This window comes from Podarcis bocagei (assembly GCF_964188305.1).
Source record: "Podarcis bocagei genome assembly, chromosome: 8".
Taxonomy (NCBI): Eukaryota; Metazoa; Chordata; class Lepidosauria; order Squamata; family Lacertidae; genus Podarcis; species Podarcis bocagei.
This window is the reverse complement of record NC_138133.1, coordinates 77,133,286-77,150,046: the sequence shown is the minus strand read 5'-3', so window position 1 is coordinate 77,150,046 and position 16,761 is coordinate 77,133,286. Positions and strand designations below refer to the sequence as shown.

The 16,761-nt window shown below is 42.7% G+C and overlaps 1 protein-coding gene and 1 long non-coding RNA gene across 2 annotated transcripts; one reads left to right on the top strand and one right to left on the bottom strand.

The window, feature by feature from the left end:
• Nucleotides 1-1,197: 1,197 nt before the first annotated feature.
• LOC308593258 lies at nucleotides 1,198-6,032 on the bottom strand. Its single transcript, XR_014010880.1, has 2 exons — nucleotides 3,198-6,032; nucleotides 1,198-2,584 (listed from the first exon to the last, which is right to left on the bottom strand). It is a non-coding gene; the product is annotated as an uncharacterized lncRNA (long non-coding RNA).
• Nucleotides 6,033-6,290: 258 nt separating this feature from the next.
• Nucleotides 6,291-15,896, top strand: DSCC1 (DNA replication and sister chromatid cohesion 1). The gene is made up of 9 exons (XM_081205352.1): nucleotides 6,291-6,878; nucleotides 7,931-8,099; nucleotides 9,097-9,231; nucleotides 10,245-10,335; nucleotides 11,046-11,184; nucleotides 11,846-11,898; nucleotides 13,455-13,609; nucleotides 13,874-14,022; nucleotides 14,404-15,896. The coding sequence occupies exons 1-9, from the start codon at nucleotides 6,706-6,708 to the stop codon at nucleotides 14,510-14,512; spliced, it is 1,173 nt and encodes a 390-aa protein (XP_081061478.1). The 5' UTR covers nucleotides 6,291-6,705; the 3' UTR covers nucleotides 14,513-15,896.
• The last annotated feature ends 865 nt before the right edge of the window (nucleotides 15,897-16,761 follow it).

The following is a 16,761-nucleotide window of genomic DNA, read 5'->3' as shown; positions in this document are numbered from 1 at the left end:
TCTAATTCCAGATGTTTGTCAGAGGTGTCCTGTGATTACATGCTCTGCTCCACTGCATAAAAGGTAAAGGGACCCTGACCATTAGGTCCAGTCGTGACCGACTCTGGGGTTGTGGTGCTCATCTCGCTTTATTGGCCGAGGGAACAGGCGTACAGCTTCCGGGTTATGTGGCTGGCATGACTAAGCCGCTTCTGGTGAACCAGAGCAGCGCACAGGAACGCCGTTTACATTCCCGCCGGAGCGGTACCTATTTATCTACTTGCACTTTCACGTGCTTTCGAACTGTTAGGTTGGCAGGAGCAGGGACCAAGCAATGGGAGCTCACCCCTTCGCGGGGATTTGAACCGCCAACCTTCTGATCGGCAAGTCCTAGGCTCTGTGGTTTAACCCACAGCGCCATAGTCTTGCCTTTATCTCTGCTTCTTTTAATTCTCTCTGCATTACACAGGTCCATTGGCTTAGGTAGACTTCTGAGTGCCAGCATGCATTTCTACTCATCCTGGTACGCTTGTGCCACACTGCACACCGTTGTGAGAAAATAACCACACCAAATAGAACCAAACAACAAAGACCTTGCAGCACCTTAAATACTAGGGGTTGTGTCCCACAGTAGTCCTACTCACAGTAGACCTAGTGAAATGATTAGGACTGATTTAGGTGCATTAATTTTGATGTGTCTTATTTAAGGGGGGGGGGAATAACCGAATACCACCTTTCTGACAGCAAGAGCCATTTGCCAGTGGAATGGTCTACCTTGGGAAGTGATGACTCTCCTTCCTTGGAGGTTTTAAGCAGAGGTTGGCTGGCCACCTGCCATGGATGCTTTAGCTGAGATTCCTGCACTGCAAGGGGTTGGAATAAATGACCCTTGGTGTCCCTTCAAACTCTACGATTCTATGAATCCTAGCACATTTATTATTATGGCACAAGCTTTCATGGAGTAAACTGCCTTTCATCAGATGCATAAAATGTTATCCTGAGTTACACTGGGGGGGGGGGGGCAGAATTGTAAACAGTGTGACCAGAGGGAAATGAAATACAGAAAGTACAACAAGGATAACAAAAGCGTTTGGGGAGCTCTTGCAGACAACCTGTGTATTTCACATTTATCCTGATTTTCTCGCACAAAGCTCATGTGCCAATAGTTAACCTGGGTTTGAATTTACACATGTTCCTGCCCTAGTGGAAAAGAGATGATTGTAACGAAATGGTTTATTGATTCACAACGATCAGTCCAGAAACTTTCTAGGAGGGCTACATTTGGCCTTGGGTGTAAGGTTCCCTGCTCCTGTTGCAGACACATTAGATATCTACATTTCCCCCCAAAACAATCAAAGTTTGTTATGGTTTTGCCATCAGCAGTGCTGTCTGATGATGGTCTCCTTGGCATCTTACCAGACATGCTTTTCTTATCAAGTAGCGTCAACTCAGGTGCCAAAGTCACACATTGGCTGTCAATTCTCTTCGGTTCAAGGTTCAAACTCCCAAGCACCTTGCACGCAGCTGGACTTTTAAATTGCGGTCATCCATTTTAGACCCACCATGGCTGTTCTGACGTTTAATGAATTCAGTGGTGCCTTACAGCTGGCATGGCTGGAGTAAAGCTATTAAGGTAACTATTCCCAGATGTTGGGTCTCTAAAAAGTAATTTTATTGATTTTAAGGAATACAAAGATTCAGAATAACCATACAATGTGGAAGGCACTTAGTTCAAGAAATAACTAATACAGAAATATGCAATAGACGAAAGAAAAATTCAGGGTGCAGGGGTAGGAAGGGTACCGATTAGGAGTTTATTTACACATTTCTTAACTATAAACAGAAAACAGAAAGATTTGTCTTGGATTTATGCATTGATGTATACAGAGAGCATATTGGGAAGGGGGAGGGAAGATTGTCATCTTAAGAGCAACCATGGATCTGAATGCTGGTCACAGGTTAAAATTGTGCAAGTCATCCTTTACATAATTAATAACATCATAACATATTACAAATAATTTGTTTTGCCCTCTTGCTACTCTTAAAGTGCAAGTGAGTTTTCCCCAATAAGGCTATCTCCCACGGTTTGTTGTACCAGGTTAAGAGGGTAGCCCCATTTAAATCTTTCCAGTGTTTGGTAATAATTCCACTGGCAGCGAACGTTGAATGAGACACCATCTCTCTGCAGTGTCTCCAGCTTCAGACAAACTGAGGTGGGGAAGTGACTACACGGTTAACAATTTAACTATTTCTTGACAAACTGAGTTCCAGAAGGGTTGTATTTTGGGAATCCACAACCAGTTTCAAACTTCCTGTACTAATGAGAAATAATTTGATTTCCCCCCCGAGTATTGTCATATGTCCTTTTCTTATTGTTGCTGCTCAAAATGTTCACAGTTTACTCCCTTCCTTCCTTCCGTGGCTTCACTACTCTGCAGCCAGAACCCATTGCTTATTTCTGCCTTATTTCCTGGTCCAATGTAAGATCCCTGAGTAACTCTGTCGTCAGTCAAAGTAGAGTGACTGTCCCAGGGAGCAGATGAAGGGTAATGTGGAGGCAAGTGGTCTCTTCCCTGCCCTGGCCCTGTGGACTACCTTACATTACCTAAGCAAGCAATGATCTATAATGAAATGAAAAAGGTACTTAAATGTACTTTTCCTAAAAAACCAGAGGCCTTTCTCCTGGGCATTGTCGGCCAATTGGTGCCAAAGAAGGATAGAACTTTCTTTATGTATGCTACAACAGCAGCAAGAATACTCATCGCAAAATACTGGAAGACACAAGATCTACCCACTCTGGAAGAATGGCAGATGAAAGTGATGGACTATATGACATTGGCCGAGATGACAGGCAGAATCCGTGACCAAGGAAAAGAGACAGCGGAAGAAGAGTGGAGAAAATTCAAAAGTTATCTTAAGGACTATTATAAACTCAATGAATGTTAGAGTGTTGTGGTTTCCTGGAACAAAGGGATACAGTGATATAAGGTCAGAATATAGAGATGACTAAGATGACAGAGGTTGGAAAGTAACAATTGGGAGTTGCTTAAAATCATGGACATTGGGATGCAGAAAGGGGGGGTATGGGGAAGTCCCAGAAAAGAGGTTTATGAAATTATGTTATGAAATTATGCGTGTGTGTTTGTCTTTTTGATTGTTTGTTTGTTCTTTAAAATTCTGTAAAACTAATAAAAAATTAAAAAAAAAAAATACATTACCTAAGCAAGCTGACTACCTCCAAGTGCCGTGGAAGACTGTGGTCCATCAATAGCATGCAAGCAAGATTCAACTGCCACTCAATCAGTTTTTGGATTGGGGTAGGAGAAATCACCCTTCTCAACAGGCAGCAAAATGTATTAAGCTGGTGCCAACGCTTCAAAAACTTACCAGTTGCAAGTAATTGCACGACAGCTCAGCAAAAGAAATAAGACTCTCTGCCATGTGTCTATTTGCTTTGCTTCCATTTATCTAATGAAATCATGTCAGTTCTCTAGTTTTGTTTTTACTTGAAGTCTATCAAATGTAATGTTTAGTTTTCATTTTGATCAGGTGCAACTAGAACTTGATTTTCCCCCAGTTTCAATTATGTTTAGCTTTTATTTTATTCTGCCTATTACAAAACAACAAACCTTATGTATGTGAGATTATCTCCTAGGAAAAGCAATTTGGGGGCGAGGGAGATAATCACAACTTTGCAACTACCTAATTTGGTTGTTACAGTGTCACTTCACTGGCCTGATTCACACTTAATGTCCAGCCATGGTTTCTTTAAAAGACCATGAGTTAACCACTAGTTGTCCCTCAGATGATCAAATAAACCACAGCTTTATCTCCATTTTTTGTTTTGTTTTCCAGCTGCTCTTGCCTTGTTCCTTTGTAGCTCAGTAAGGATCTGAGGAATGGCTAAACAAATCAAGAAAAGATGCTTGGATAGCACTTAACTCCAAGCCACAAGAGCTAAAACAAACAAAGGATTATAAACCAACAACAAATAATGGCTTCAGAGAAGTAATTTAACAAACCATGGCTTAGCATTATGTGCAAACTAGGCCATTTTATGACGTACGTTTAGGAAAAGAGAAATAGAATTTTCGCCCAGCCAGTCCCTGACAAGAGATTGGCAGTCTTGAACTAGGCCTGCATGAGACAAAAGTGTGACTTACTCTGTGCAAAATACAAATCTATGGCTTTGGTGGTCCCACTAGAAATCTAATGAGGGTTGCAGGATCTGTTGAGAGTGCTAATGCTGTGAACCTTCCATCATACCCTCAGTATGCAATTATGTGCAAATAAGCCTTATATTTAGTTACCTTCTAATGTGAGCTTAAGTTGGGGAGATAGCAGCACCCTTCTCACTTCAGTTGCTATCTACAAATACATACTTGTATATTGGATGGGTGGGGCTGGTTGTCTCTGCTGCATTTCGGATCTGCTCAGTAGATATTATGGTCCCCATGCGTTAGTTGTTGTAGTTTATATTGCTATTGAAGAGGATAGCTTGTGGTTTATATTGCTATTTAAGAGGATATCTTATCTAACCATTCTGTGCTGCTCTAGAAATTTAGAGTTTTAATTCTATACACATCAATACCTACTAATACCAAGGACCACCACACTGGTTGTGTCCACTCTGCTCTATTTCCAAAACATGTTTAACGTCACACACAATTCACAAACTCGTCACACCTAAACAAGAGACATCCTGTGGTTAAAAGAACAAATGCAACTAGCTTTTTAGGCCAAGCTACACTAGGCAATTGACAAACCCACAATATGTTTGTGGGCAATTTTCAGCACCCCCTTTCTCTAGAAGTCAATCTGCCCCGTTATAATTGCCTCAATTTATGACGGTTATCTGTGCTAGTCATCTTCCATTTTTGCCACAAACAGCCTTGACTGATATGATCAGAAACCAAAAGAGGCAAAAACCCTGTTTTTTATAGCACCACCAAGCCTTTTAAAAGTCTGAAAATTATTATTAAAGTTGGTTCTTTCATTTTGGTGGCTGCTAACCAAATCCAAACCAAATATCTATGTGTACATTTCACAGCAGTCCACAAACATGCTACATGTTAAGTCATACTTAACCTTCAAAGTATTCTACACCACCTGCATCACAGTATGCTACAAGTACATGCAAGGAGCTGTGTACCAAATGTGATCCTGCAAACTCAAGCCATAGTAGCACTTGAAACATGCACAGACCGCACAAGTATTTGCCATCACTTATCCTTCCCACACCCTTCTGCAATAGGTCAGTGCTCAGTTACAGTTCTGCAAAAAGATGAATTAAGACAGTGAGACAATCACATGTTGAAGACCACAAGCCAGTGTGTGATCCCATTCCCAAATAATGTGCTCCATTTGCAAGAGTGAATCCAGCTGCTAGAGTCAGTAATGTTTTTAGGAGGAGGTACATGCCACAAACTTTCTCCAGCAGTGAAAGCAAGCAGGAAATGAATAGTCAGTATCTGCTGAGCTTTCTGGAGTATATTTCTAGTTGTGTATCACGTTTGTCAATGCAACAGGTTTCACTTTGTATGTGCTGTGACAGTCTGCCCCCATGTGGCTTTATTTGGGCATAGAATGAGACTGAGGAGTGCCTTTCAATAGGGGTGGGGAATGTGTGGTCTTACAGATGTTCTCAGACCACTCTATTCCTTCCCATTAGTAATACTGGCTGGGAGAAGTAAAAAGTGAGGGTTCAACAGCAACTGGAAGGCCAAAGGTTATCCCTGCACTATAATGGTCTCCCCTTGAGAAATAGAAGATCTTCAATGATGGACAAAGGGTTGCCTAGTTGGTCACAAACGGTCAGGCAGTTGCTATTTTCCTCAACAGTGTGGCTAGGAAGGGCACAGCAATCTGCAAGTGGGCAGCAACAAAGGAACAGCAAGACACTTCTGCCCATCCCAAGACTTCCCTTGTTGCTTTCACATCTGTGTGACCACCCCACAAGGCTAAGCTGTGAGCACTGGAGGCCATGGATGCTTTGGAACCCACTATAATATATTTGTGGGGCTGAGGCCACACAAAGTCAATGGGCAAAGTTGAAGCCCAACTAAACATTTGCATAAATATGCACAAGTCTAGATGGAAAAACCTTTTCCTTTTCTTTTTTTAAAAAAGCAAAAACCCTTCCATGCTCTTTTTTTATTTTTGCTTGTGTGGTGCAAATAGTTAAAGATACTGTAAACTGCGAAGAGCATTGCGTTTTGAATACTGTAGAAATAGGAAAGCTAATCGCAAATAATCCAACACAGAATCAGAATTGTACAGTTGGAGAATACCATAGGGGAATGCAGGAATCTCAACTAAACACTAGTGAAATAATCCTGGATTAGGAGTAATTTTTTTAAACAGAGAACACAGAAGCTTAAAATTTTACAGGGATTAAAATAAATAAAAAAAACCTTCCCTCCCTCCCACCTTCTATTTCACCGAACATGCACAAGAACCACAGAATCAACCCTTAAGTAAAAGCCGCGCGCTCAGTACACCCGCAAGAGCGCCAGCAAATTTTACCTTCGCGCCCAATCACAGCCTTGTCGCTTTAAGCCCCCTCCCACCTACCAATCAGACACGTCGATCGCCAGGCCCCACCCACTCCGAGCGGTTTTTGGCGCGCTTTTGGAGCGGGCCTCTTTTCCCCCGCGCGCCGTTGCTAGGAGACGTCGGAGGAGGCCGTTATTTCCGTTACGGGCCGCTCCCCCCCCCGCCCCGAGGATGAGGAGCCGCGAGGAAGTAGATGCCACCCTGCACGTCGCCAAGTTGGACCCGGCGGAGCTGCTCCCCGCGGCGCAGTGCCTCAGCTTCAGCGCCGAGGCGGCGGACGCCGGGGAGTGCCGCCTCTTGCAGCTGGAGCCGGAGCTTTGCGCCGAGTTGGAAGCGGGGCGGAGGTACGCATGCGCACGCTGCCGGGGGGGGGGAGAGCGGGTAAAACGGTACTTTCTAGCACTCGGCTCTGTGGTTGGGCTTGGCTCTAGTCTACAGCGACCCCAGGCGGCTTGGAGGGTTAATAGCATTTCCTAGGGAGCTCCCACGTGGAGAGCTCATCACGGTTTTTATACAAGTCCAGAGACGTCCCTTCCTTACCAGGAGACCCCCCCCCCAAATCAGGATGACTGGCTGACTGGCTTTTCAGATTTTGGAGCAATAAACATTTGCCGCTTGAAAAGACCGCTTTGAAAGTGTGCCCCACTTTAACTGACAGCCAGTTTTTTTAAAAAAAACATTTTAAACTTTTATTAAACTTATTTTATTATTCTCATTATGCATTAATTTTACCCAGTCTTTTCCCCCTGGTGGGATTCAAGGCTGGACTACAGATGAAAACAGAGAACTACTGTACCTGCCTTTATGTCAAAGCAGGATGATCAACATTTAGAAATTGTGGGTTGGAATGCATTCATGTTTTATCAGATTGCTCTTCAATAAGTCCTGATGGTTAGTGACTTCCGTTGGATGCATCCTGTATGCAGGATTGTAAGCATTTATACTTCTGGTTACACCTTAGTGGATTGCAGAGTGGTGCAGCCTTAGACTTGCAGGACATATTTGTACAGTCTGTATGCACAACAAAGTGTACTGAAATAGCAAAGACTTGTGGCCTGCCTTATTGTCTGCACTTCTGGGTTGTTAAAAATAACAACAACACAGTGAAGCATGTGTTGAACTAGGGCCCAAATGTTGTGAATCAAATGGGGAGAATGAAGTTAGAGTTTGGCTGGGTTTTTTGCTTGCTTGTTTTTAACATTGAGCAAGTCAGACTCACTGTTTTTATACATAACATCCTGATATATAGTAACATTAGTAACAATTGAAACCTAGCATCCATTCATTATTTAAAAGTTTCCTTGCTATTCAGAAGTAAATGCTGCTTTAAAAACCGAAACAAACCATTGCTGCAGTGACTCTGTATTTAATTGTCTTGTTTTGTTTTGTTCTGCAGCCTGGTGATCCGTGGAGACCGCGATGAACATGCTGTGTTATGCAGTAAAGATAAAACCTATGACATGAAAATAGCAGATACCTCTAATACATTGCTTTTCATACCTGGCTGTGAAACTCCAGAGCAGCTTGGTATAAACAAGACAGCTTCTAATATACTTTACACTCAGGTATTTTGTGTGTGAGTGAGAGAGAGAGAGACTTTTCTGAAGCCAACTGCAAATGGCTAACTATCTTTGAAAATGTAGGTTCTAACCCACTCCCATTTATATACTCTTTTAAAAAAATCTATCACATTTATATCCCTCCTTCCTTCCTTCCATGGCATTCAAAGTGGTTTATAAGGGGTGGTCCTGTCTTATGCTTAGTGCAATTCTATGATTTGGGTTAGCGGAATAAGGAGGATTGATCCAAGATAACATAAAAAAGTTAATGGCTGAACAGGAATTAGAACACAGGGCTGGTATTGGTGGTTGGTGGTTGGATGACCCAGGTGCCATACATAGCATTATTTTTTCCCCATTTCTAGCTGCATGATTTATAAGAGTCTTACTTTTCTTAAAGAAAAAGTGTATGTGACAGAACACTAGCATGAATTCTTTTCCTATTTGAAAGTTGCCATTTTGGTGGCAAGAAGACCATGAAGCAGATACAGGAGTTATTATAGCCCTGCACGTTCATAGGGCAAGTCCTGTTTGTTTTTCATTGGCCATCGCCCAAATGCAAAAAGAAGAGGAAGGAGGCACGGAACCATAAATAATGCAAAAAGGAGAAATGTGTTCTGCAAAAGGGTCTTCCCTACAGTACCTACTAGGCAACAATGTTTGTGCAAGCAGCTTCAGCTGTTCTACAACATTTTGAAGTTTTAAGATTGCTCCCACAGATGGAACTTGTGTTCTGCAACACATTGAGCTTATAAATCTTCTTAGTTGGTGCTTTTCGGGACATGTTTCTCCTTTTTGCAATCATTCTTCTTCTCACCACCTCAATGGCTACCTTCCGTTGGAAACTGGAAAGGTGCCCTCCGAAGGAGCATCTGATATGCCAAACAGAGGGGCATCCTGATATTTTCATTACAAGGTCTGATGCTGATCAGGGGATCTCTGTCTGCGACTGACAGATTTAAATATTAGTCATGGCAAATTCCAATTAAGGCTATTGCTATAGATTGCAGGCTTCTCCAATAATTACTGGGAACTAAGAAGATGCCGACCTAAGTTAAAGAAACTCAAGAAACTTCTGATGGAAAATCCTTATGAAGGACCAGACAGTGAAAACGAGAGAAGTTCGACTAAATCAAAGGTAAAAACGGGAGAGGAGTTGGTGGAAAAGCTTCTTTGGCATCAGCTTTTAAAAAATGCATAGTTTAGATTGCTCTTGTGAAAGAATAGAAATGAAGCTATTAAATGATTGCAAGGTAATGAGTGTAACTGGTGAATACCAAGTGATATTAAACACTGCCCTACCTTACACCAATCCTGTAAGGTAAAAGTGTGTATTATTCTCTCCCTGTTGGTGGAAGTGAGCTGAATAGGAAGGGAGAGAGAGAGAGACTTGGCTAAGGTCACCTAACGAGCTCACAGCAGAGATGAACTTTGAATCCTCTGCTTCATCTTCTCTGTTACCCAATGCTAGTTATCAAGGCTTATGTTTCAAAACATAAAGCTAGCTCCAAGAGTACCAGAAGGTTCATTCCTTTTGGCTTCTCTATAACCAATAGATTAGTGGATATCATGTTCAAGAAGATGGGAATCTACTTCTATTTAACACATAATTCAAAACAATTAAGGTGGTCAGAAAAAATATATTTTGAAGAGTTTGAATTACTTCACAAATCTTAAAAATAAGTTGATGGGTTTTTTCCCGTTTCCTCTTTTTGACATTGTTACTTAAGTATCTGTCATTATGATAAGTGAGGCATGTGCTGAGATAGGACTTGTATGCTGCAAGCACTTGGGATTGGTGCAGTGTATACTTGTCCAGTTTGAGAGTAATATACATTATCTCTCTTTCCTACACCCCGTTCCCACTGTGGGATGTAGCATTATCAATGTCAATGGAGATTCAGGGTTGTATCCAAGGAAATGTAGTTGTCCCATTAGTGCAAGTACTTTCACCTTCCCCACATCCCTCTCAATATGTTCTGGGGTTTCCCCAACCTAACAAAAGAGAAGGGGGTAGTCACAGGAGAGGAGAATAAGTCCCATTGCATGCTAACAGTATAAATTCATTGGCTATAACCCTTACAGACAGATAGTCATAAAGTCTAGTATGAGAATAAATATTGGCTTAATACTTTTGTGTGTCTTTTACAGTACACAACAGAAGAGTTACTAGATCAAGTCCAAGCAAGTGAGGAAGAAATAATGGATCAACTGAAGGTTCTAAAAGCATGCCAAATTGAAGGTATTTAGAGATAATCTGGAGCTCATATTTTTAATGTGGGGGGTCTATTTGCATTGTTTTCTCCCTGTCTCTTAGAATTCCTTCTTATCTAAAGGTTTCTGAGCTTTAAAGGTTGATTTACTTGATTCTACTGTATTGTAACATGAAAAGGAGTGGATTAAAATTACTTGCAAGGATTTTGATGGATAATTATGGGCGTATCTTCTTTTGACTGACCACGGTGGCTATGGTGACTGTAGGAAGCGCTTTTTTCCAGAAAAGTAGCACAGCATTTTCTTGTTCCTACTCTAGCCTACTTTCCTCAGTTTTTATTAAAAGCCAATTTTTGTGCTCTGTTTGTGTGGCACTCCATTTTTCAGGACAGAGGCTGTGCAGATAAGATTGGGTTCCATTTTCAGGGGCTCCCATTGAGTTCTATGAGACAAAGTAACAGGCTGTAATCTTGAACACCATTTGGGTGTGCATGTAGAGGAGCACATGTGTGTGTGTGTGTGTGTGTGTGCATAGAAGAGAACCTTTTTTTGGACAACTATGCAAAACAAATTGCTGTGTATGAATTGTCCCCAGTATCATAACAATGGGTACTTGGCTAGCATGTGACAAGTGCCTCTTGTTTAAAAAGATGTGGAAGATCTTAGTCTACTTTCCATAGAATAAGTTTTACCATTTCTGCTGGTTTTTGATTATGACCTTGCTTCTCTGCTTGGCAGGTTGTTGGCGGATTCTAGACTTTGATTATGAGATGAAATTGTTGAATCATGTGACACAATTGATATATACCGAGTCCTGGCCATTCAGCAAGGTCCCTTTAAGCATATGTCTTCAAGAACTCGGACCTTTAGAGCCCAAGTAAGTTCTTTTGTTAGCCCTTGCGTAAAAATGTAAGGTCCAGAATTTTAGTCCAGAATAGAAGGGCCCACCCTCAACCCCATGTTTCATTCTGAAGGTGCTCTTGTTCTGTTTGTTATAACAGCTCCATCCTCTGGACCACTTCAGATACATAAAATATCAACAGGTGCTGGAGGGGATGTTCAGTGGAACCATAGCTGTCAACTTTCAGATTTGAAAATAAGGGATCAGCAGCCTCAAAAATAAGGGATCAGCAGCCTCACCTGTCCCGGGGACAGTCTACGGAATATCTAACAATCCGGGATAGCAGCGGGAAACGGCGCTGGAATAAGGGAATTTCCCGCAAAAAAGGGAAGGTTGACCGCTATGAGTGGAGCATCAACACATGGGGATGCTTAACCCTATCCCCAATTATGCAGCTATGATCCCCAAACAGACAAAAAGAGTTCCCATTGGCACCATAACAAATGGAATACAGGCACAGTTTCTGGAAAACAGTAGGAGAATGGGGAATACCCAGTTGCTATTTACAAATTTAAGTACAGGTGTTTTTTTTCAAACCTGAAGAAATATGAGGATCAACTGAGATGGCCAAATTCTGTAACATATGGTAATATAATTTTTGTTCATATACTAAAAGTAGACAAAACATTTGTTTCAGGGAAATGATAGAACACATTCTTGTGAGTTATGGAAAGAGATACATTGATGAAGGTAAGTTAGTTCCATGAGTGCATGTTGTTTTAAAGTAATAATGTTAAAGCAACTGATTACCGTATTTTTCGCCCCATAGGACACTCCGTCCCATAGGACGCACCTAGTTTTTTTGGGGGGGGAATAAAGGAAAAAAAATTTCCCTTTATTTCCCCCCCAAAAGCTGGTCGGGGAAACAGAACCAGGTCGAGGAACAGCGGGATGTTGGCGCTGCGCCTCCCTGCTGTCCCCCGAGCTTGTGGGGCTGGCTGATGTCTGCCCCGCACGAGGGGCGCTCTGCATCAGGGCGCCCCCCCCCCCCCGCGGGGCGGCAGGCTGCTAACCGCAGCGTGGGGAGCCTTGCCGGGAACTCCGGCAAGGCTCCCCACGCTGCGGTTGTCTGCCTGGCGCGGGGGGCGCTCTGCTTCAGGGCGCCCCTCGCGCTGGGCGGCAGGCTGCTATCCGCAGCCTAGACATCCCTGCCGGACCTCCCGTAGGGCTGCCTAGGCTGCGGATGTGTTCCTGAAGCCTGGAGAGCGAGAGGGGTCGGTGCGCACCGACCCCTCTCGCTCTCCAAGCTTCAGCAAAAGCCTGCATTCGCCCCATAGGACGCACCCAGATTTCCCCTTCATTTCTGGAGGGGAAAAAGTGCGTCCTATAGGGCGAAAAATACGGTAAGTAGTTGTAGGCAGGGGTTGACAAAAGTGAAGACAGTGTACCTGTTCAGATTTGAGTAACAGAAACATTGTTGCCAAATTAGCTGTAATAGAGACAATCTGTTTGTTTATACCTATGCCGTGAAACACAGTTGCTGTTACGCAAATCTAAAATTCTTGCCTAGAAGTTTAAACCTTCTCATGTACACTACATAGGTCATTGTATCATCCAGTTTAAATCCAGGTTTGTGCCACATGCTTTGCTTGCAGCCAAGCCTCAGTCACGGAGAAAAGGACATAGGGTGAGGGAGAAGGAGAGTGGCAGTGGTTGGGTCCCTAACTTGTGGAGTCATTTTACTCTAAAACTGACAGCATACTCCCTGGTGAATATACATTGTTAGCGCACACTTACGATATATCCAAATTTGCCCAAACTGCATAATTTTTAAAGTGACTGTTTTTTTTAAGAATTCAGATAAAGGATGGTACAGTGGTGCCTCGCAAGACAAAATTAATCTGTTCCACGAGTCTCTTCGTCTTGCGGTTTTTTCGTCTTGCGAAGCACAGCTATTAGCGGCTTAGCGGCTATTAACGGCTTAGCGGCTTAGCAGCTTTAAGAAAAAGGAAACAAACTCGCAAGAACTCACAAGACGTTTTGTCTTGCGAAGCAAGCCCATAGGGAAATTCGTCTTGCGGAACGACTCAAAAAACGGAAAACTCTTTCGTCTAGCGAGTTTTTCGTCTTGCGAGGCATTCGTCTTACGGGGCACCACTGTATTTAATTATGTTTTACTGAGAGTGGACCCACTGAAATTAATGAACCTAATTTAATCATGTTCATTTATTTCAGTGGGTCTGCTGTGAGTAAAATTTAGTTGACTACCACCCATAATTTCTTGTGTTCTTAATACTCATTCCTAGGCGAGACTTACTTTGAAATGAATGAAGAGAAGATATGCAGAGCAACAGCACAGATGCTCTTACAAAACGCAGTCAAATTCAGTCTCGCAGAATTCCAAGAAGTATGGCAGCAGAGCGTCCCTGAAGGAATGACGACTAGACAGGACCAGTTAAAGGTAAAATAAAGCCAGCAATTTACATCCATGGAAACGGCGTGTGTCAGGTGTAGAACTGGTCTCTCAAGGCAGGAGAAAATGGAACTGCTCTGCAGGAGGAGACTCACTGTGTTTGAGTGGATCAGGCCAGAGTTCAAAACCCACCTTTTATGGTTTTTGTGAGGATGAGGAAAGGTGAGGGCTGGGTTCACCAACCCTGAGCTCTTCAAAGTAAGAGCAGGACAAAATGCAATGATTCTGTTTTCTATATCTTCTTCTTTCAAGGGGTTGGCTCTTGTGGACAAATCCTCCAGACCAGAAACCATTTCCTTGCTAAATGTTGAAGACTTACCAGAAGATAACCAGGAAAGATTTAACAGTTTATTCGCTATTAGGGAGAAATGGACAGAAGCTGATATAGCTCCATATATACAGTAAGTAATAAAAATACTGAATGTTACAGAATCACAAACATACCTCATTTTTTGTTTCACAGGGCACAATTCATCATGAACATCTTCCTATCCTTTAATGGAATGACTTCACTTTTTGCAGCATAAACTTAAGTCTCCTTGCTTTCGAAGCTGTTCACAACCCAACTTTTCTCATTTCCTTCTGCACCTTTTCCTATTACTTTGTTCTTTGTTTCTACTGCTGTTCTTCTATCCAGAGTGTGTGGCATTTGATATGATGCACTGTAATACTAGGGATAAATCCATAATTTGATTTGGAGTGTTTTAAAAGTAACTGAAGCAAATGGTCCTTCTGTGTGGTCTTTGAAGTTGCATGAATAGTGCTTGTATTCTCTTTTTCAGGGACTTATGTTCAGAGAAGCAAACAATTGGTACGTTGCTGACAAAATATGCTCGTTCTTCAGTGCAGAATGGACTTAAAGTTTATAATTCTAGAAGACCCGTTTCATAAGAAGTAATACTGATTACTGACTGAAGAGAACATACAGATTGGTGGCTCAAATTTGGAATGGGGTTGTTGGGATTTTCTCAGCAATGGTTAAAATCCTAGGAATTTTCTGTTAATCATGTAACAATGTTGAAATGAATTGGAATTATTTTATAGATAAAACTGAAGTGTTTTGAAAAGCTAAAAATGCAGTGTACAAATACTTTCTTTAAACGTTCTGCAACTGTCTCTAGTTATTATTAAAACCTTATTCATAAAGCTGTGTTGGAATCTCAGAGGTAAAAATCTCTTGGACTTACGTATATTAAAGCATATAGTAGTATCATATTGTAATATGTAGAGGGGCCAGTAACAAAACCTACTGAAAGAAAGAAATTGAGATATGCGTACATGTGGGGTGTTTATATATTTCTTGCCCATGCACTGCAACCCATCTCAAGTCACAGAAGGCATATTAAAATCAAATTTTAAAACCTGCTTGTGATACAGGGCTGGGATGGGATGGGAGACAGGTCACCATGCTATCTCTTTGGACTTGGCCAATGATATCTAAACAGGTCTTGCCCTATTTGTAGACTCCTTGCTGTGGATGAAACACGTTGGATGTGAGTTACAGCTAAAATGCTCCTGTGTAGCAGCACGTCACTCATGCCCTGTCACATTTTAAACACACTTTGCACTGTGGCAGCATGCTACAGGTAATGTTGACTCGCATGCTAAGTGCATTTGAACATGACAGGGTGTTGACAGGTTTACATGGGTAACTTTATCCATGCCTCAGTACATGTGTTACAATGATAGCTGTATGACAATTACAGGTTCAGGTGCAACTTGTTACTGTTTCAGGGAGCAATGATGGGAGAGGGCTATTTCCTTCATTCCCTTATGGGAATGATCAGCCTCTGTGGGAAACAGGATGCTGAATTTGATGGGCATTTAGTTTGACCCTGTATGCGAAGAAGGCAGACTCCGGCAGGTTGAGCGGAAGAGACCAATAGTGGGATCAAATGTTCAAGCAGGTGGTTTCTGCATGTGCAGCAGAGGGAAGTAAGGGGCAGATGAGGCTTATCAACTAGGGAAGGTAGGCCATCTAGAAGGAAGACGCTGATCCTAAACCACTGGGTTAGATTGTGTATGGCTGCGTTAATGCAGCAATGGTTACCAGGGGGAGGATGTCAGCATTTTCATTCTCCTGTTGCTGGATGTGTGATTGTTACATGTCTGTGTTTACATTCCATTATTGGAAAGTGTGGGAACGGAAGCCAGTCCTATCTCTTCTGTTGGATTGTACATTTGTACTATTTACTCTCTCTTGGAGAAGATGTGAGAGGACGCCACGATTGCTTTGTCCTGAATATATTGCTTAATAAATATAACTTAGATGTCACACCTCATTGCCTCAGCTTCCAGCTTTACTCTGCTGTTTGAGTGTGCGCGTATTTTCAGATATGTGTCGCTGCTGCGCACCGGGACTGAAGGGTTATGAACGTCCAGGGCTGCGCTCCTCCCCCCCCCCGGCACTTCCGACAGAAAAGGCTCTGGAGTAAACCCTCCACACTTCCAGAGTGGAGCCCCTTAGATGGTGCAGATGTCAAATATCTTGCTCTGCTTTCCTTTGGACCACATCAGTGATGCCGAGAGGAGGGTCTTATCAATTGGGCAGCCTAGGACCTCCAGACACACTGCCTAGGCTTGCACCCCGGGAAGGTCACTTTGGTACTGGTAGTGCAGCGGTTTGACTTCATCCATTGTCCCGCCAGACGATGCCAACAGCAACAGTCTGATCTAGCAGGACTCTTGGCGTTTACATGGAAGGTTTATCCTTATGAACGGTCAGTGGGAAGATTTCCTCTATGCAAAGGGAAAAGGCACAATCTGCTCAGAAGCACATCTGCAAATCAGATCATAGACTGTTTCTCTGGGAAGCACTAGGAGTGCTGCTATATTTTATTTTGTTTCTAAATGCAAACAAAAATATTAATTTTGTTCCCAAAGGGGACGCAGCCTGAGGTTGGTGTTTTCTGCAAAACGAAGAAGCCCATGCCGGAAAGTTACAAAACCTAGACATGCCCCTTCTAACTTAAGGGAGGGTCACTAAAAAAAGCTCTGAAAACGAGAATTATTTCCCAACTGGCTCCTCCCCGCTCCCTTAGGACAGCCTGAGGGAGGAATCACTGCGCCTGCGCGCGAGCGCGAAGCTCTTCCGGCAAACCACCTTCAAGCTTCCCAACGGGCGCCAGCCGCTTCCCCAA